Raw genomic sequence first — 20,609 nt, forward strand, 5'->3', positions numbered from 1 at the left:
TGACAGGTGTTTTTGTGTACCAAAAAGCTAAATTCAGAATGATACATATCCTATCTAAACTAAACATACAATACTGCATATATATATATATACGTATACATACACTTATACAACAATTTATCTCCATACATAGAAAAAGACCTGGAAGGATACACTTCAAATTGATGTCATTAGAGCTGTTACCTGGTAGGGAGTGTTGGGGGAAGCCTGACTGGATATAAAAGTGGTCAAAAATGATTTTATATTTTACAAGGAGAATATATTCATCTGTGACTTATGTGATTAAAAAGAACTGTTTTACGTAAGGTGGATAGCTGTTGGGAAGCAGCTGCATAGCACAGGGAGATCAGATCGGTGCTTTGTGACCACCTGGAGGGGTGGGATAGGGAGGATGGGAGGATGGGAGGGAGGGAGACGCAAGACGGAAGAGATATGGGGACGTTATGTATATGTATAACTGATTCACTTTGTTATAAGGCAGAAGTTAACACGCCATTGTGGGGCAATTATACTCCAAAAAAGATGTTTAAAAAAAAAAGAAAGAACTGTTTTAAAGTTTAATGAAGAAGTAACCAGAGGGAATTATCTTTTCAACAAATAGTTCTGGAACAATTGGATATCCATAAGTATAAAATGAACCTCTATCCATATCTTGTTTCATATTAAAAAGTTAACACAAAATGGATCATAGGGCTTCCCTGGTGGCGCAGTGGTTGAGGGTCCGCCTGCCAATGCAGGGGACACGGATTCATGCCCCGGTCCGGGAGGATCCCACATGCCATGGAGCGGCTGGGCCCGTGGGCTCGTGCGCCATGGCCGCTGAGTCTGCGCGTCCGGAGCCTGTGCTCCGCAACGGGAGAGTCCACAACAGTGAGAGGCCCGCGTACCGCAAAAAAAAAAAAAAAAAAAAAAAAAAAAAAAAAAAAAAAATCATAGACCTAAATATAAAAACTAAAACTATTAAATTTCTAGAAGAACTCATAATCTGCATGACCTAAGGTTAGACAAATATTTCTTAGGTACAATACCAAAAGCACAGTGCATAAAAGGAAAAAATGATAAAATGGACTTCATCATAATTAAATACTTCTGCTTTTCAAAAGGCATTGTTAAAATATGAAAGACAAACCACAGATGTGGAAAAAAATTTTCAAATCACATATCTGATAAAAGATTTGCATCCAGAATATTTAAAGAACCCTTAAATAATAAGAAAAAATAGCCCAATTTTCTTAAATGGGCAAATCATTGGAACAGATAGTTCACCAAAGAAGATATATGTATGGCAAAAAAGCACATGAAAAGATATTGAGCTATCTCTATCAAGCTATGATTGATATCATTAGCTTTCAGGGAAATGCAGAATAAAGCCATAATGATATATAACTACACACCTATTAGAATGGCCCAAATTAAAGGGGCTGACTTTCACAGGCAACAAAAGAATATATATATATTACACTTCATCAAAATTAAAAACATTTGTGCATCAAAGAACCCCAGACAGTGAAAAACAACCCACAGAATGGGAGAAAATATTTGCAAATCATATATCTGATAAGGAATTAGTATCCAGAATATTTAAAGAACTCCTACAACTCAACAATTTTAAAAAACAGACAACCCAATTCAGAAACAGGCAAAGGACTTGAATAGATATTTCTCCAAGAAGATATACAAATGGCTAATAAGCACATGAAAAGATGCTCAACATCACTAATCATTATGGAAATGCAAATCAAAATCACAATGAGGTATAATTTCTCATCCATTAGGGTGGCTATTATTTTTTTAAATGGAAAATAACAAGTGTTGGTGAAGACGTGGAGAAATCTGAAACTCTTGTGCATTGCTGATGGGAGTGTAAATGCCATTATGGAAAACAATTGGCAGTTCCTCAAAAACTTAAACATAGAATTACCATATGATCCAGCAATTCTGCTTCTAGGTATAGACCCAAAAGAAATGAGAGAAGCAACTCAGATACCTGTACACCAATGTTTATTGCAGCAGTATTCATAATATCCAAAAGGTGGAAACAACCCGTGTCCATCAACAGAGAATGGACAAACTGCAGTGTATACAAGCAATGGAATATTATTCAGACTTAAAAAGCAGTGAAATTCTGAAACATGCTACAATACGGATGAACCTTGAAAACTTTATGCTAAGTGAAATAAGCCAGATACAAAAGGACAAATATTGTATGATTCCACTTATATAAGATACTTAGAATAAGCAGATTCACATAGAGAAAGTAGAATAGAGGTTACAAGGAGTTTAGGAGAAGGGGGGAAAGGGGAACTACTGCTTAAGGGGTACAGAGTTTCTGTTTGGAAAGATGAAAAGGTTCTGAAATGAATAATGGTGATGATTTCACAACATAGTGAATGCATTTTTAAAAAAAAACTATTCAAGTATAGTTGATTTACAATGTTGTGTTAGTTTCTGGTATACAATAAAGTGATTCAGTTTTATATATATATATATATATATATATATATATATATATTCCTTTTCATATTCTTTTCCATTATAGGTTATTACAAAATTTTGAATATATTTCCCTGTGCTATACAATAGGACCTTGTTGTTTATCTATTTTATATAGCTAATCCCAAACTCCTAATTTATCCCTCCTCCCACTTTTCCCCTTTGGTAAGCATAAGTTTCCTTTTTATGTCTCTGAGTCTGTTTCTGTTTCAGAAATAAGTTCATTTGTATCATATTTTATATTCCACATATAAGTGATATGATATGATAGTTGACTTTCTCTGTCTGACTTACCTCACTTAGTATGATAATCTCTATCTAGGTCCATCCATGTTGCTGCAAATGCTATTATTTCATACTTTTTTATAGGTGAGTAATATTCCATTGTGTATATGTACCACATCTTCTTCATCCATTCGTCTGTTGATGGACATTTAGGTCGCTTCCATGTCTTGGCTATTGTAAACAGTGCTGCTGTGAACATTGGGGTGCATGTATCTTTTTGATGTGAATGTACTTAATACCACTTAAATGTACATTTTATTTTTGTTTGTTTGTTTTTATGTTTTTGCCGTGCCGAGCAGCATGCGGGATCTTAGTTCCCTGACCAGAGATCAAACCCATAACCCCTGCATTAGAAGCATGGAGTCTTAACCACTAGACCACCAGGGAAGTCCCCTAAAAGTACATTTTTAAATGGTCAAGGTGGTAAATCTTATGTATAGTTTACCCCAATAAAAAAAGTAAGTTAAAGACTGAACTTAACATATGTTGGTGAGGATATGGAGCAACTGAAACACTATTAATGGGAATGTAAAATAATACAACGTCTTTGGAAAACAGTTTGGCAATTTTTTCAAAAAGTTAATCATACATCTACCATATGACCCAGCCATTCCACTTGTAGGTATTCACCAAGAGAAATAAAAGCATTTGTTCATAAAAAGACTTGTATAGAAATGTTCATAGCAGCTTTATCTGTAATTGCCCAAAATTGGAAACAACCCAAATGTCTATCCAAAGGTGAATGGATAAATTAATTGTGGTATACACACATATATCCGTGTGTATATGTATATATACATACATGTACTATATGATATATACAATGAGGTGCTATTCAGCAATAAAAATAATAAGCTATTGATAGATGCAACAATATGGATAAATTTCAAAATAATTATGCTGAGTGCAAGATGCTAGACAAAAAAAAAAATAGAGTACAGACTGGAAGATTTCCATTTATGCAAAATTCTAGAAAATGCAAATTAATCAATAGTGACAGAAAGCAGATCAGCAGTTGCCTGGGAGTGCGGGGGAGGGGGGGAGCTGGAGTGAGGGGTTACAATGAGACATGAGGAAACTTGGGGCTGATGGAATTTCACTATCTTAGTTGTGATGATGGTTGCATTGGGTGTATACGCACATCAAAATTTGTCAAACTGTATACTTTAAATATGTGCCATTTATTGTATGTCAATTATTCCTCAATAAAGCTGTTGAAAAAAAATAAGTTTCAGAAGGAAGTAGCCAGAAGTGGCCAGGAGGGAATTGGAGCACTAATTCATTGACTGAGTCACTATGTTCTACGCATTTGATACATCATCTCTGATTCTTACAACAAACTGAGAAGTAAGTATGGTTATCCCTACTTTCCAGATAAGGCATCTGTGTTTCAGAGAGATGAAGCCATTTACTCAAGGGCACACAGAGATAGATTTAAACTGTACTCTTTCCATTCTGCCTCACTGTCTCCCAGCAATGTGAGAAAGTGAGGAGAAGGCTGTGCTGGTTCATCGATTGCTGACAGTAAGTTGATCAGGGAATCTGAGGCATGAAAGGTTACTCTTTAAGATGGAGAGTGAGGGGCTTGGACCGCTCCACTCTTGGTGTGACTTATGAACATGAACCACTCATACACATAACTTCCCTCTGGCAATCTGGGACAGGATGCTGGGGATGTACATCTCAGTTCCCTACTCACTATGCACTACATGATTTCATTTATTAAATGCTAAAGCAGTTCTTACAAAACAACGGAGAAAACAAAGATCATTCAATATATTACATTGAGAAAATTGATTAGTCATTTGGGGAAAAAATAGATTTTTTTCAGTTTATCTTTTATTCTATTTATCTTTATCAACCCCAAGTTGATAAAGAATTAAATACATGTTATTAAATAGAATTGAGTATTTAGCAGATCTTTGAACTGAGGGTAACCTTCTAAGCTTTGAAATGACGAGGAGAAATTACAAGAGAAAAGATCAACAGATCTGGCTATATAAAACTTTGAAACTTTGTACATAGAAAAATATAACCAAAAGGAAAGTAACTAATTGGTAAAAATATCTGCCTCAAATATGACAGAAGATGAACTTCTGTGATCTATAAAGCACTCATGCAAATTGATCAGAAAAACACATCCCTCAGGGACTTCCCTGGTGGTCCAGTGGTTAAGACTCTGTGCTCCCAATGCAGGGGGCCTGGGTTCCATCCCACATGCCGCAACTAAAGATCCCGCATGCCGCAACTAAGACACAGTGCAGCCAAATAAATACATAAATATTTTTTTAAAACACGTCCCCCAAAGATTAATGGGCAGAGATACTTCACACAAGGGGTAATGGAACGATTAAACAAGCGTATGGCAAAATGTTTAACCTCACTAGTGATTTTTTGAAGTGCAAACTAAAACAATTATGTTAGTAAAACTTAAAAATAAGTGATTACCAGGCTGACACAAGTATAGTAAAACTGCAAGGATGCTCCAAGGAAGGTTTTTTGGCAATACACATACACCACTATCAGAGTGTTCAGACTCTTAACACAATGCCCCCTCCCTTTCAGACAGCTACTGCCAACCACTCCCATGGACTAAGCACGAATGTACCAGTTCTCCCAAGTGGGAGTCTCCAGCCCAGACCATATACCTGAGCTCAGACTTGTGTCTATAAAACATCTCCAGCTGGTGCCCCCTCCCCCTCCCCCTCAGCCCCACGTCACACACCAAGCATGCCTCCTCCTAGTTCCCAGTGAATGTACCTCTGAGTCACCAAGCCAGAAACCTGGGAATCATCCTAATTACCTCCTTGTCCCTCACCCCTGCATATACGTCATTTCCCAGTCAGATCCTGCCAATACTCCATCTGCAATGCCTTTTGAATCTCCCCCCTCCTCCTCTGCCCCACAATCACAGACCTGGGTCCCACCCTTCTGTTTCTTGCTTGTGTTGTTGAAACAGACCTGGCCCATCTCCTCCAAGCCACTCACACTTCCTTCAAACCATTCTACAAGGAGCAGTCAGAGTTATCTTTCTAAAGCACAAAGCTGATCCCGTCCTCTTTAAAATCTTTCAGCGGCTCCCCATTGTCTACCTACAGGTTAAAGTCCAAATTCTTAAGATTTAACAGCCCTTCGTGTTCCAAACTGCCTCGCCACCATCTTTCCTCTGAAGATCTTCTCCTGGCTTTCTGTCCCCTCCTCCCAGCCTGCCTCTCCCATTGTAATGTGAATTCCTTAAGAGCAGGAACTAGATCTTAATCATCTCTATTTCCCTGGCTCATAATACAGAGCTTGACACAGAGTAGGCACTCAATAAATGCTGAGTGAAGGAATGGTTTTATTCTAAGGTAATCATTCCACTGAAGGAAAAAGCCGTATAAAGGAAACTGTTCTCTGTAGCAACATTCATAATAAAGAAAAGGTACAAAAAATTAAATGTTCAACAATAAAGAACTTTTATTAATTATGGGCTATCCATTTAATGGAGTATGATGCAGCTGTTAAAATACTCATTATGAAGATTATGTAGCAACTCAGAAAGTTTTTATAATATAATAAAAGCAGAATACCAAATAGTCTGTATGCTAGGCCTAAAATTATGTAAAAGTATGCATGCACACAAACCGATCAGAATGAGAACAGGAACAGGAACAAATGAATACAGATGATGTGTTTAGGGTGTTTTGGGAGGTACTGTTTTGTGATTTTCTTAACTCTTTCCCAATTCCCTTTACTGTTGTTAGAATGTCATTTGTCCATAAATACAAATTGACAGAGAATAAAATATACTGAAAATGCTTTGATTCCGTCAAGTCCTTTGACAAGCTGTGGTACAAAAACAAACCAACCACTGACCTGGGAGGCAAGAGACCAGCCTCCCTACCCCATCCCCCACTCCCAGCTAACTGCATGATATTAAGTAAGATCTGCAGCTCTAACCATCCATTTTTCCTATCCTCTCAAGCTGGAAGTCCCATGGTTTTTCCTCACTCCCAAGTGAACCCCCATCATATCTGTTAGCTGCACCACCATCTTCCCAATGCCCTCAGACTGAATACCTCAAAATGTACCTTCTGGGCTTCCCTGGTGGTGCAGTGGTTGAGAGTCCGCCTGCCAATGCAGGGGACACAGGTTTGTGCCCCAGTTTGGGAAGATCCCACATGCCGCGGAGCGGCTGGGCCCGTGAGCCATGGCCGCTGGGCCTGCGTGTCCGGAGCCTGTGCTCTGCAACGGAAGAGGCCACAACAGTGAGAGGCCTGCGTAATGCAAAAAAAAAAAAAAAAAAAAAAAAAAAATGTACCTTCTATTGTCTCATCATCTTCTCTCTCTCTAATCCCCACCTCCAATCAATTGCCCCCTTCTTGCTAATAATCATCTATAGCATGCTTTACTATGGACCTAGTTTTAGACAAAGAGGAGTCCCTGCCCTCCTAGTGAATACTGTCTGATTGAAAAGAGCCAACCATTTTTTTTTTCTCTCTTGCTCCTCTGCAGACTGCTGGGGGATGAAGTGGAGGGCAGAGACAGAGACAAGTAAGATGGAACCTCCTCGGTTAGGAGCTTGACCCATGGTGGGAGGAGGTCAGGCAGAGAGGCTGGATGCTCTCGGGGATAGTACAGTGAGACTTGGCACAATGAGTGGGATGTTGACTCAGTTTGTTCGTTCAACAAGTATTTACCAAGTGCTGGACATAGCGCTAAGCTCTCTGTTAGGTGGCAAAGGTGAATTAGGGCAGCCTCTTTCATGGAGATACTCACAGTCTAGTGGAGGACAGATGAGGAAACGCGTCATTACAACCCAATTTGCTACTGTGTTGTCATCGAGTTTGAACCGAGGGCTCTGGGACAGAAGAATGCGGGATTCACCCTGCCTGAGGGGACCCGGGGCTCACAGAGCCAGAGGGACCTGAGTTGTATGCATCTCCAAGGCTGGCAAGTGGGATTAGGTGCACAGGAAGGGGGTTGGGCTATTCATAGCAGTTCCAAGCTGAGGGATCATCGGGTCCACAGGCAGGAGACTTGAAAGAGGTGGCTTTGTCAGAGCAGTAATACCTTGGAGTGGCTTAAGCTTTGAGGTTTGGTATAGGGTAAGGGAACAATGGGTATCTGGGTGCAGGAGACAGGAGGTGGCAGGCAGAGAGACCTGAGGGGCTAGGCAGGAGGCCCAAGGGCAGTTTCAAAGTAGGGAAATCACATGATCGGATCTAAGTTTTAGTTAGATAACTGGATGGTCTCTAATGTTCCCTCTCGTCCCTGAGACTTTATGGTAAGTGCTAAATGCGTTGTACAGAAATTGAGGAGCAGAGTTCAAGCAGAGATCCTACCTTTCCACCCCTTACACTCCACCCCCTCGGTAATCTGCAGAGAAGGAAGAGGAAAAAATATTGATTCTTCCCAATTTACAGTATGGGCAGGTTGACTGGCTTGAAGGAATTTGGAAGAAGAAGCAGACAAAATATGTTTAAGAAATAATATTAGATATTCATTTCAATGTATTCTTTTATTAATTTTATTTATTTATTTGAAGTATAGTAGATTTACAAAACTGTTAGTTTCGGGAGTACAACAAAGTGATTCAGATATATATGTATATGTATATATATATATTCCTTTTCAGATTCTTTTCCATTACAGTTTGTTACAAGATATTGAACTTAGTTCCCTGTGCTATACAGTAGGACCTTATTCATGTCAATGTATTCTATTGATTATATGATCATGTATATGTGGGTCTTAAAGTAGCCTCACTTTGCCCTCTCCTCAAAGACAGGGAGCTTGTCTAGCTCATCTTTGTTTGTCCAGCACCTCACACAAAATCAGGCGCCCCAGAGGCGCTCGGGAAACACTGGAGAGGGGAGGGCGGAAAGGGAGGGAGGAACTCGCCCTTGGGAGACACCCCTTTTTCGGCAGCGGTTCCCAAGCCCCGGACCTCTGACCTCCCACCAGCAGGTGGCAAGATAGTTTCCCCGCGCGCCGCGAAAAGGCGGAGCTGGGCGGAGCGTCCGAAGCCCCGGCGCGCGCAGCCGCGCGCCCTCTTTTCTTGGCGCTCCGGAAATAGGCGGATCTCTTTCCGTGCCTAGCACAGCCATGGTAAGGCAGATTCCTTACGAGCTCTTGGGGCCCATCAGCCTCCATCCTCCAAGGGCTGGGGCTACCGGGGGCTGCGGGGCTCCCGCAGGGGGTGGTTGGGCGGAGGCGAAGGGAGAGCGGCTGGTGGGGTGGGCCCGTGCGGGCTCGAGGGCTAGGGCGAACACCGGCTGTCGGCGGTGGGAGGTTGGGGGATGATCGGTTCGGCTGGCGGGAAGGCTTCGGTCTCCCGGCCGGCCACACCAGGTCACGCATCATGCGGCCTTGGGAAGAGCGTCTTGCTTCCCAGGCCGGAGCCCCGGGTGGGCCCAGAGGACAGAGGTCTGGCCTGGGGAGAGCGGAGAAACGTTTTTTCCGTCGTGTTTTTGGCACGGCCTGACTTTACGTAGTGTGGCCAGTAAGCCTCTGTATACGGCATTAAAAAGGCTTCCTTCCGCATTTTAAGGTGAAAAGTGATCTCACCTTTAGAGTTTGAGTAAGTCACTGTTGGCACGTGGTTGTGCTGAGGTCAGATTAAATATCACATCTAACACTTTTAAAACCTGACATATTTCGAGAAATTTTCTGTTTGATAAGTAGAAGCACAGATTCTGGTCCGTTTCTGTTGCTGGCTGGCTGTGTGCCAGGAGGTCCAGCCCCTGGCTATTTGACCAGCATAATGTCCTAGTAAAAACAGCCTCTAGAAGCATACGCACTTTTAAGTGGTAATTTATAAATAATTAGTAAACAGGAAATACTGCTCTGAAAGACAGTTAACCTCTGTACAATGAGAAGACTGGTTGCAGTTTGTGAAACCTAAAGTATTTTGCTGTATACTGTGTATGCATTTGCTTCTCTGCCTTTAATCACGGCCCTGTGCTTTTTACATTGTCCACATTTTGCTGAAGAGGGAACAGATGCTGTTCTTTAGAGAATAGTTGTAGCTGTGTAAACTGTTCTTGAAAAGACCTGAAACTGTTTAACAGTATTAAAATCGAAAAATCCTTCAGGCTCGTGGTCCCAAGAAGCACCTGAAGCGCGTAGCAGCTCCAAAGCATTGGATGCTGGATAAACTGACGGGTGTGTTTGTAAGTATCATTATATTGTAAGCATGTTTTTTATGTTGTAAGTATCTTAAGGGATGTGTTTCCTCTTTTACAGTTTTATCGAGATATGATTGATGTATTTAAGGGACACACTTTATACCACTTTATGTGTCAGGCATCCCTGATTATTGTATCCTGAGTTACTCTCTTAAGGGCCCTGTGCTATCTAGCTGTGCCCCACCTCTTACCTAATAATTTTTAAAATCATTTTACAGGCTCCTCGTCCATCTACTGGTCCCCACAAGCTGAGGGAATGTCTCCCCCTAATTATTTTCCTAAGGAACAGACTTAAATATGCCCTAACAGGAGATGAAGTAAAGAAGATCTGCATGCAGCGTTTCATTAAGATTGATGGCAAGGTCCGCACTGATATAACCTACCCTGCTGGTTTTATGGGTAAGTGGTTACTGGTGGGCACTTGGTGGTGCTCCTTGATTTTTTTTAATCTCCCTCTCTAAAGTGGTGGGCTTTTTCAGTCTCTCAGAAATAAAGCATGACTGTCCCTCTCAAGAGTTTTACGTCCATATTGTAGGGCTGCAAATCATAAATCATTTCTCAAAACCAAATTCAATTCACTTCAGATTTTACGGGTCATAAAAACAGGATTTTGAAACATTAAAGATTAGCTAGCCATCATTGATCTTAGGAATCCTTGTTAATATTCGAAATGGGAAGCATACGGGTTTTTTTTTTCCCTTATAGCGTGGTTGTTGTTCAGCATGGGGGTACTGGGGGTCACTATAGTAACATTAGTTATTACCATTTGATATCAGATGTCATCAGCATTGACAAGACTGGAGAGAATTTTCGTCTGATCTATGACACCAAGGGTCGCTTTGCTGTTCATCGTATTACACCTGAGGAGGCCAAGGTGAGTGTTGCAAGCAGGCTGGGCCTTCGTTTAGTAAAAGTACTTGATTCTAAGTTACAGCCTGAATTAAGCACATGGGCTGATCCATTGTGGTGAGGTAGGTAGATTAGAATTACTCATAATCTTATACCTGGAAACAGCCAGTCAAGTTAACATCCTCAACAGAGTGCTTTTTATGGCAGAAATGAATTCTAGCTGAGCAGTGACTTCTGGTTGCCTTTTTTTGAGGCAAGGAGAGTGATTCCTAGGAACGTTTGAGTATCTGAAGTATGGGTCCTTTAAGGATAAAGGGCCAGAAAACCAATATCTAGTTCAATCCTACTGGTCCTTTGTCTAGCTTTACTCTGGGGAGGGGAAAGGTATTAGTGGAGGGGACCAATAACCCTTGGGGCACTAGTTTGAGATAACTCAAAAAAGGTTACAGACATTGATTATTTAATCCAGTTTGTTGTGATGGTTTTATGCAAAAGTTCATGGCTTCTTGAATTATTGGCTGTAAGTGAAGGTTAATTCAATTGGATGATTCAGCTCCTAATTTCCTTAGCTACCTTGTTAGCAGCAGGCTGGAGGGCACGTCCATTGGCATCAAGGTGATTTGATTTACTTAAAGGATGTCTTGGGGAGTGAAATGTTTTGTGAAATTGTTGATTAGATGAACTGGTAATACAATTGCAGTTTGTGAGACAAAACTCAATTGTGATGTAGAGGGAACCATTAAGAGGCACTTGTTAGCTGTCTGGGTGAGTTGGAAGGAAGAATTCACACGCACCTTGAGACTTAAACAACCTGGGTAAGGGGAGGTGATTTGCATTGGAGCCGGGAGGAAATGGTGGTGATCATCCCTCCACCTGGGAGTTTGAGGTTGTGAGGACTTCAGTGCTTTGAACTTTTAACCTTGGGGGTGATGCATTACTACAGAGGAAATACATTGCTAGCCTAGAAGGGGGCAGTGTGCAAGATGAATTTATGGGGGAGTGGGAAGAAAAGTCAGGGATCCCATTATTCAGCTGCAGCTCAGGAAACAGGCTGTTCTGTGTGGGGGTTGGTACCTTCAGCTGCTGGTTGCACCTTTAAGCTGGTGATTTGTAGCTTTGAAAAAACTGTTTCTTGTACTCTGGAGCATAGTGCATGTGAGCTAGATTAATGTGGCTAACCCATGTGTTTCAGTATAAGTTATGCAAAGTGAGAAAGATCTTTGTGGGGACAAAAGGAATCCCTCATCTGGTGACCCATGATGCTCGCACCATCCGCTACCCTGATCCCCTCATCAAGGTGAATGACACCATTCAGATTGATTTGGAGACTGGCAAGATTACTGATTTCATCAAATTTGACACGGGTAAGCAGGCTCTGCTACATAGGCATTCTCTTCAAAGGCCAGGCATAAGAGTTGTTCTTTACTTTTATTTTTAAGTTAATTTAATCAAGACCTATGACTTGCACAGGGCCTGGGTGCAGGGTTTTTTGTTTGGCGTTTTGGGGGCTCGAGGTGATTCTGATGTGCACCTAGTTAGCACCCAAAGCTAGATGTCTTTTGTTGATGTAGTAACGGATTGGGAAGGAGGCAACTCTTAGTTTTAAGAAATGTTCAGAGAATCTGTAAACCTTTATGGTATCTCATTTCAGCATGGCTTTGTGGTGGCAATGAGGGTTAGAGGAATATATTCTGAATTGTGGGGAGGGAAGTCAGCTAAGGATGTTTTCAATGGGGAGTTGTGAGAAGCTGTGAATGGGTAACTGCTCCAATGCCCAGTGTATGGTATTTTTACCTCAGGGATCCAAGTGCTTAGAATAATCTGTGTGGCAGAGATGAGGTCTTGTATAACACATTCTCAGGCCTGCTCCAGATCTCAAAAGCCTCCCCATCCATGGAAGTGGCTTGAGGGCTGGGCAGGGAAGTCTAATAAAAAAGCAAACAAACTTGAGATAACAGCCCTTTGTAATGCTGTCATCATCCCCCAAATCTGTTCACAACAGTAGCAGAGAATTGTGTCTTGGAGGAACAGCAGTAGTCCAGGCAAGACATGGTAAGGACCTAGTGAGGTGGGTGCAGTGGAGTTTATTACATTTATTAGCTGTGCAGGAAGGATAGGGCAAATCTTAAAAGAGGGCCCCGAGAGTTCTAGCTTGGGTAACAGATCCATAGAAGTGAATTCAACTGGGAAAAAAAGATTAACTTCGTTGCAGACCTGTCTCTGTCACTACACAGGGCATGGTTCCTTGCTCTGAGCATATCGTCTGTTCCTTCCTGCCTAGGTAACCTGTGCATGGTGACTGGGGGTGCTAACCTGGGAAGAATTGGTGTGATCACTAACCGAGAGAGACATCCTGGTTCTTTTGATGTAGTTCATGTGAAAGATGCCAACGGCAATAGCTTTGCCACCCGGCTCTCCAACATTTTTGTTATTGGCAAAGTAAGTCTGGGTCTCTCTGTCTTCTCTCTAGTCTGGAGAAACCTGTACGATGCAGGTAATGGCTGGGGTTGCAGTGCCTGCCTCCTCTGGGATAGGGCTCACAACAGGGCTGAGGCAGATCTGTGCATTTTCAGTGCCAGAATCAGCCGCGGACCAGTTCACACCTGGGTTGGTGGAAAGTGCCAGTAATGGGATGAATATGCCTTATAGTTAGGTTCTTTAATTTGTGCCTGTGTTGGGGCGGGGGGGTGCATTTTTGAAACTAATGCTTGGCCTTGGGCATTATTTCAGTACTTCTGAGACTAATTATGAAGGGTATTGTAGTTTGCATCTACAGATACAGGCAACAAGTTTAAAGTGGGTATTTCTGATAAACCAGCATCAAAGTGTCTTAAGACTGCCTGACTGTTGCTGAGTGTTGTCACAGACAGGCTTCTCTGTTCCTCTAGATGAGAAGACAAATGTAGCATGTGCCAACCTGTTGACGGTATGTAGCAGGTTTTGATTCTCCTTGTTTTCTCCTCCAGGGCAACAAACCATGGATCTCTCTTCCTCGTGGAAAGGGTATCCGCCTTACCATTGCTGAGGAGAGAGACAAGAGACTGGCAGCCAAACAGAGCAGCGGATAAAATGATGTCTAAGTGAGGTGATTGGGAAAGTCTTTGTACTTAGAGATCATGCTACATAATTAAAAGCCTCTTTAGTATTTGTTGTGGTTTGGGTTTGTCTTTGTTCGTTTGCTTTGATTTACATTTTCCTTTCTACTTTATAACATGAAAAGTAGATTGAATTTTCAGGCAGGCTTGGGCATTCTGGGATGTGAATCTTGTCGCCTATAGGCTGGACCTGGGTGGTGGTGGGAGGGAGAACACATCAAACTTGGCAAAGAAGGAGCAGCAAATAACCGAAGAATGGAGAGAGCCAGGGAAGCCCATAAGGCCAAGCTCCCTTACTTGGCTGGACCTCATTTACCCTGTTCTCTTAGCCTTTTTTAAAGAAATGATTGCCCTCTGGTTTTCATTGCACTACCCACACACAAGCCTGGTTCATCTGTTTTACCCACATCTGTGTCCAGCTTTGGGTACAGGTCATTATAAAATTATGGGCTCTTGATGTTGCAAAGCAATACACTTGCTTGGACCTAGTCCTCTATCATTCTCCAGCTGCCACAGCATTCAATCCTCAGTTCCATTCCTCAGGACTGCAAAACCATGTTTGCTTGCCAGTCTCAGGAAGAGGTACCCCTGCTGCGAGGGGCCAGCTGTTTAGATCTGTTCCTCATTTAAAGCCCTGGGTCTCTTGTAAGAGTGTCAATTACCCTGCAGTGTGATAACAACCAGCTCTCTTTCCTGTCACCCTACAATGTGCGTCTTCCAGCTGAGAACCAAAACCACCTTGGCCTCATAGCAGGGCTTTTCAGTCTTCATACTATTGGGCCAGATAACTTGAGGGTGGCTGCCCTGTGTACTGTGGGATGTTGAGCAGCATCTCTGGCCTCTACCCACCAGATGTTAACAGCATGCCCTTCTGTTCTTCACTGTTATAACCATAAACTGACTTGAGCCATAGCCAGATCCCCCATGGGAGCAAAATTTCCCTCTGTTAAGAACCACTGCCCTCTAGATCTCACCATCACCTTCATTTAACATCTTACTGCAGACCACTTAATCTCCCTTGCCTCTCATGGCAGGATTTGGAGTGAAAACCAGTTGTTTTGGACGTCTTCCTCCATTTGAGGCATGAACCTGTGAAATCATTGCATATTTAACTGGGAATTTCTAATGGTCATCTCTGTTGCCCAGGCCTGTGGTCCAGTGGGTGAGGAAGCCTGTTGAGCTGTGGCTTGGGAAAGTGTCTCCACTCCTGTCTGCGTCCTGGGCTTGGAGTCAAGCAGTAGAATACTGGTCTTGCCAAAGAACTGAGCAACATACAAACTAGTCAGCAAAAGTAGGATGCATGCCAAGGTGTCTCCCAAGCCCAGGTTTGACCCCACAGGGCATCTCTGCCTTCCATATTGCAGACTAAAGCACAATTAGCTGGGGCCACAGGACTGCTGCTTAAGCAGGAGAAAAGGAATTTCTGCAGAACTGGGTCCAGCCAAATCCAGTGGGAGAGGGGTGTGGAAGTGGGCTTGCCAGACACGTTATTTCAGCCTAATTCTCTTGCCAGGAGTGGAGCTTATCCAGAAAGGTAGTTACAATGAGGGGTCAGATCGGAAGTAATCTTTATGGTGCCCCTTGAGAAACAGGCAGGGAAGACTGAAAGGCTAGAGGGCAGGAGTCACTGAATGCTGGTGGATTCTCTTGCACTTTCTTTCTAGGTTTGAGTCTCAGCAGATGATGGAAATGTTTGAATTTTAGCTAAGGAAGCAAAGCAAATATGGGGGATGAAAGGCCTCCAAGTTGGTTCTTTCCACAAGTGCAGTGGTTTCCTAGATGCTGACTGGCCAACCATCTTTTCCAAATGCAGAATTGGTGTATTTGGCTGCATTCTCTTCACATCACCAGAATTTTTTAAACATTTTAAGTTTATTTTGGTTATTTGTTAAACTAGCACGGGGATTTTTTTTTTTTAAGCAACTAGTCCCAATGTGGGGAAGATTTCCATCCTCATACCAAGTTGTATTGGTAGACTTAGTGAAAGCAGCCTGTATCATTAGAATGAGCTACAGTTTCCAAATATATGGCTTGAGTCTTTGTAAGCTTAAGGCTTCCAATTTGATTCATAAAATCTTAGAGCTAGACGGAATCTTAGAGATCATCTCAGCAGAAAGGCAGACAAATGGTCCCAAGATAAAACTGACTGAAGCAAGCAGAACTTTATTGGGTTTGGTTTACTTCCCTTGTGCCTTTAGCAGACTGGGCTTCATGCTCCACTCAGGGCAGCACAGCACAGATTTTAATGAGAACGAGAATACAAACAGCTGGTACTTGTGTAGAACCTTATAGTTCTACAAGAGCCCTCTTGATTCTTTGAGATCCAAATCCTGTGTTGTTTCTAAACCAGATGTTAAAGAAGGTCCATATCCACCTCTCTGCCCCCTGACCCATGCCAATCAGCTCTATACAAAGTCTTTGCCATCTTATTTCACGGCAAATACCGTCTTACCAGTTACTCAAGTCAAACACTTTGGACTTGTCCTTGATTCTACTCCTTTTCTTATGTTCCACACATAATTTTATTAGAAAATTCTGTTGGTTCTACCTTCAAAATATATCCAGAGTCCACACTGGGTGATATTTAGGAATTACTGGTCATTTTTTACGTGATAATCATAAAGAGTCCTTATCTTTCCATGACACATAATGAAGGGTTTGCAGAAGAAATGAAGAGCAATCTGGAATTTGCTTTAAAATAATCTAGTGGGTGAGGAATATCAATGAAACAGGATTGAACATGTACTGATAATGCTGAAGCTGGGTGACGAGTACATGGGGTTCATTACACCAGTCACAACACTTCTGTATATGTTTCTTTTTTTCTTTTTTCTTTTTCTTTTTTTTTTGACTGCATTGAATCTTCATTGCTCTGCACAGACTTTCTTTGGTTGTGGCAAGCAGGGGCTACTCTTCATTGCGTAGCACGGGCTTCTCATTGTGGTGACTTCTCTTGTTGCAGAGCACGGGCTTCAGTAGTTGCAGCACGTGGGCTCAGTAGTTGTGGGGCGTGGGCTTAGTTATTCTGCAGCATGTGGGATCTTCCCAGACCATGGATTTATCTTTGGTTGTGTTGGGTCTTTGTTGCTGTGTGTGGGCTTTCTCTAGTTGCAGTGAGTGGGGGCTACTCTTCGTTGTGGTGCACGGGCTTCTCATTGTGGTGGCTTCTCTTGTAGCAGAGCACGGGCTCTAGGCATGCAGGCTTCAGTAGTTGTGACTCACAGGCTCAGTAGTTGCAGCACACGCATTTAGTTGCTCCGCAGCATGTGGGATCTTCCCAGACCAGGGCTCAAACCCGCGTCCCCTGCATTGGCAGGCGGATTCTTAACCGCTGAGCCACCAGGGCAGTCCCCTCTGTATATGTTTGACATTTTTCGCAATAAACTTATAAAGGGACAAAAAAATGGTAAGGTGTCTTCCCTCTCCCTGCCCCCAAACAATATCAGACCACTTCTCATCACCTACATTGCTACTACCCTGGTCTGAGCCACCAACAACTCTGGCCTACCTTATAGATTATAGCATTAACCCCTGCCTGGCTTCCTGGCTTCCATCCTTACCTCCCTACAGTCTCAACCCAGCAGCAAGAGGAACCCTGTTTAAAGAGTGTAAGTTAGGTCACTCCTCTGCTCAGAGGCCCCAGTGGCTCCCATCTCACTCAGACTAAAATCCACCGGCATCACAGGGCCCCATGAGGCCCCCTACAATCTGGCCTCTGACTTCATCTCCTACTACTCTTCCCCAGATCAATCTGTGCCAGCCACACTGGCCTCCTGCTGTTTATTTTTGTTTGTTTGTTTCATTTTTGTTTTGTTTTTTTAGTGTTCTGTTTCTTTGTGTGTTTTTTTGGTTTTGGGTTTTTTTTTTTTTTTTTGCGGTACACGGGCCTCTCACTGTTGTGGCCTCTCCAGTCGCGGAGCACAGGCTCCGGACGCACAGTCCCAGCAGCCACGGCTCACAGGCCCAGCCGCTCTGCGGCACGTGGGATCCTCCCAGACCGGGGCACAAACCCGTGTCCCCTGCATCGGCAGGCGGACTCCCAACCACTGCGCCACCAGGGAAGCCCCTACTGCTGTTTCTTGAACAAGAGAGGTATTCTGTCTTAGCACCTTGCATGGACTCTATACAGCTAGTTTATGTTATGAACTTTCAAATATATAGGAAAAGCCAAAAGAGTAGTACAGTGATCACCTGTATAGACACTAGCTAGATTCAATAATAGTTAACGTTTTGTCACATTTGCTTTATTTCTCTGTGTAGACATGTACACACACACACACAAACACCTATTTTTCGAACCCTTTGAAAGTCAGTTGAAGACATAATGACCTTGAGTTCCTGGTGCCAAGAAATGTCAAGTGCTGGCTCTCGGGGGCTCCACTCAAGGAGTTAATTTCCACGTTACCTTGGGTAACTGGACACCCCAGAGAGGTGCTGTCTTTTCAGGGAGGACTTATCCGTCCTAAATCAGGGAAGTCCGCTCATCTGCCCCAGGTTGTTGGGCCTGGAAAATTCCCCAAACCCAAAGATCAATCCTAAAGGCCAAAGAGAGAATGAAAAATGAAAAGGTTTGATTTGCTCAGGCAGGAGTTTGTGGGCCAATTTTTTTTCTCTACCATTTTGATTTCTGAGGATGTGGTACTGTTTGGACAATAAATAATAATAATAAAGAATGTTCCCAAGAGACAACAAATAGCCTTTATTAATAACAACAACAACAACAACAGAAAGAAGAAACTTCTTAGGAGCCAACAGCTTTTCAATTTATTCCAGGGAATTTGGTAGGGATATGCTCATGTATTTTTCTGAGCTTTTCTAGCAATGGTAAACATGTATAATTAGTGGTGTGCTGGTAAATCTTAAACATCTAGCTCTCTGGAAAAAATTGTGTGTGTGTGTGTGTGTGTGTGTGTGTGTATCTACATAGGTTTATTGTACATTTTACTGATAGATATAAAGGATGTATAGGGCTTCCCTGGTGGCACAGTGGTTAAGAATCCACCTGCCAATGCAGGGGACACGGGTTCGAGCCCTGGTCCGGGGAGATCCCACATGCTGCAGAGCAACTAAGCCCACGCGCCACAAATATCGAGCCTGTGCTCTATAGCCCGCGAGCCACAACTACTAAGCCTGCATGCCACTACTACTGAAGCCTGCATGCCTAGAGCCCATGCTCAGCAACAAGAGAAGCCACTGCAATGAGAAGCCCGTGCACCGCAATGAAGAGTAGCCCCTGCTCACCACAACTAGAGAAATGCCACGTGCAGCAACAAAGACCCAATGCAACCGAAAATAAATTAAAAATAAATAAATAAAAGGATGTATAACACAATTTGCAAGTAATAAAGTAGGCAAGACTGTTTACTGTAAATTCCATACAGCCAGTTGATTCTCACAGAATGTTTTCATTGATTTTTGCCAAACTCTTATATCCATATCAACCTATCATCATGGTTGCAATTGACAAAGAAATGTAGTTCTGACAAGTGTTGATATTTTTGTTTGCATTAACAAATAAGACAAAAGTGAAACAACCAAGACATATGTTAGAACTTCACTCATTTGTCAATGACATGAACAACTTATTTGCTGAATCAGATAATACTTTTCAAATACTGAATGTTTCCATATTTTTTTGTATAATTTACAATGTAATGGCTACAAGACACAACACGTTTCTAAGTTTTATCAGCATTTTAACATTTTTCTCCATCAGTTCCTTAACTCTAGACAATCAACAAAACAGTAATCAAGTCCTGATTTGTAGTGTTTACCAATTTCCATAGCCGATTTCAAGCTACCACCATGAACAGGCAGCTGGGAAGAAGTTAGCAGTAGCACACCATCATATAGCATTCCCACCGTGAGGATACAGCAGGCACAAATAACCTCAAGATTATAGATAATAGTAAAATATAGTAAAATAATTAGGAAGTGATGAGTTTTTAGTATTTATTTATTACCTCTATTGAATATAAGTTACTTAATTGTAAGTTTATATATTAACATTTAGAATTTTTTTCTAATTGATTATTTTTTATTGGAGTATAATTGATTTAAAATGTTGTGTTAGTTTCTGCTGTACAATGAAGTGAATCAGCTATATGTATACATATACCCCCTCCCTCTTGGACCTCCCTACACTGCCCCCATCCCACCCATCTAGGTCATCACAGAGCACCAAGCTGAGATCCCCGTGCTATACAGCAGGTTCCCACTAGCTACCTATTTTACACATCGTAATGTATACTTCTGTCAAACCTGATCTCCCGATTCATCCCACCCTCCCCTTCGCCCCCTGTGTCCACACATCCATTTTCTGTCTGCATCTCTATTCCTGCCCTGCAAATAGATTCATCTGTACCATTTTTCTAGATTCCACATATATGCGTTAATATGCGATATTCTTCTCTTTCTGACTTCATTCTGTATGACAGACTCTAGGTCCATCCATCCACATCTCTACAAATGACCCAATTTCCTTCCTTTTTATGGCTGAGTAATATTCCATTATATATATGTACCACATCTTCTTTATCCATTCCTCTGTTGATGGACATTTAGGTTGCTTCCACATCCTGGCTATTGTAAATAGTGCTGCAATGAACACTGGGGTACATGTGACTTTTTTAAAATTTATTTATTTATTTATTTATTTTTGGCTGCGTTGGGTCTTGTTGCTGTGTGCGGGCTTTCCCTAGTTGCGGCAAGCGGGGGC

The 20,609-nt window shown here is 42.2% G+C and overlaps 1 protein-coding gene across 1 annotated transcript; it reads left to right on the forward strand.

Moving 5' to 3' along the window:
- The first annotated feature begins 8,784 nt into the window (after nt 1-8,784).
- On the forward strand, nt 8,785-13,941 carry RPS4X (ribosomal protein S4 X-linked). Its single transcript, XM_059050477.2, has 7 exons — nt 8,785-8,868; nt 9,855-9,932; nt 10,166-10,346; nt 10,724-10,821; nt 11,989-12,160; nt 13,078-13,235; nt 13,763-13,941. Exons 1-7 carry the CDS (start codon nt 8,866-8,868, stop codon nt 13,862-13,864), a joined length of 792 nt encoding a protein of 263 aa, XP_058906460.1. The 5' UTR covers nt 8,785-8,865; the 3' UTR covers nt 13,865-13,941.
- The last annotated feature ends 6,668 nt before the right edge of the window (nt 13,942-20,609 follow it).

This window comes from Kogia breviceps, chromosome X (genome assembly GCF_026419965.1).
Source record: "Kogia breviceps isolate mKogBre1 chromosome X, mKogBre1 haplotype 1, whole genome shotgun sequence".
Lineage (NCBI taxonomy): Eukaryota > Metazoa > Chordata > Mammalia > Artiodactyla > Physeteridae > Kogia > Kogia breviceps.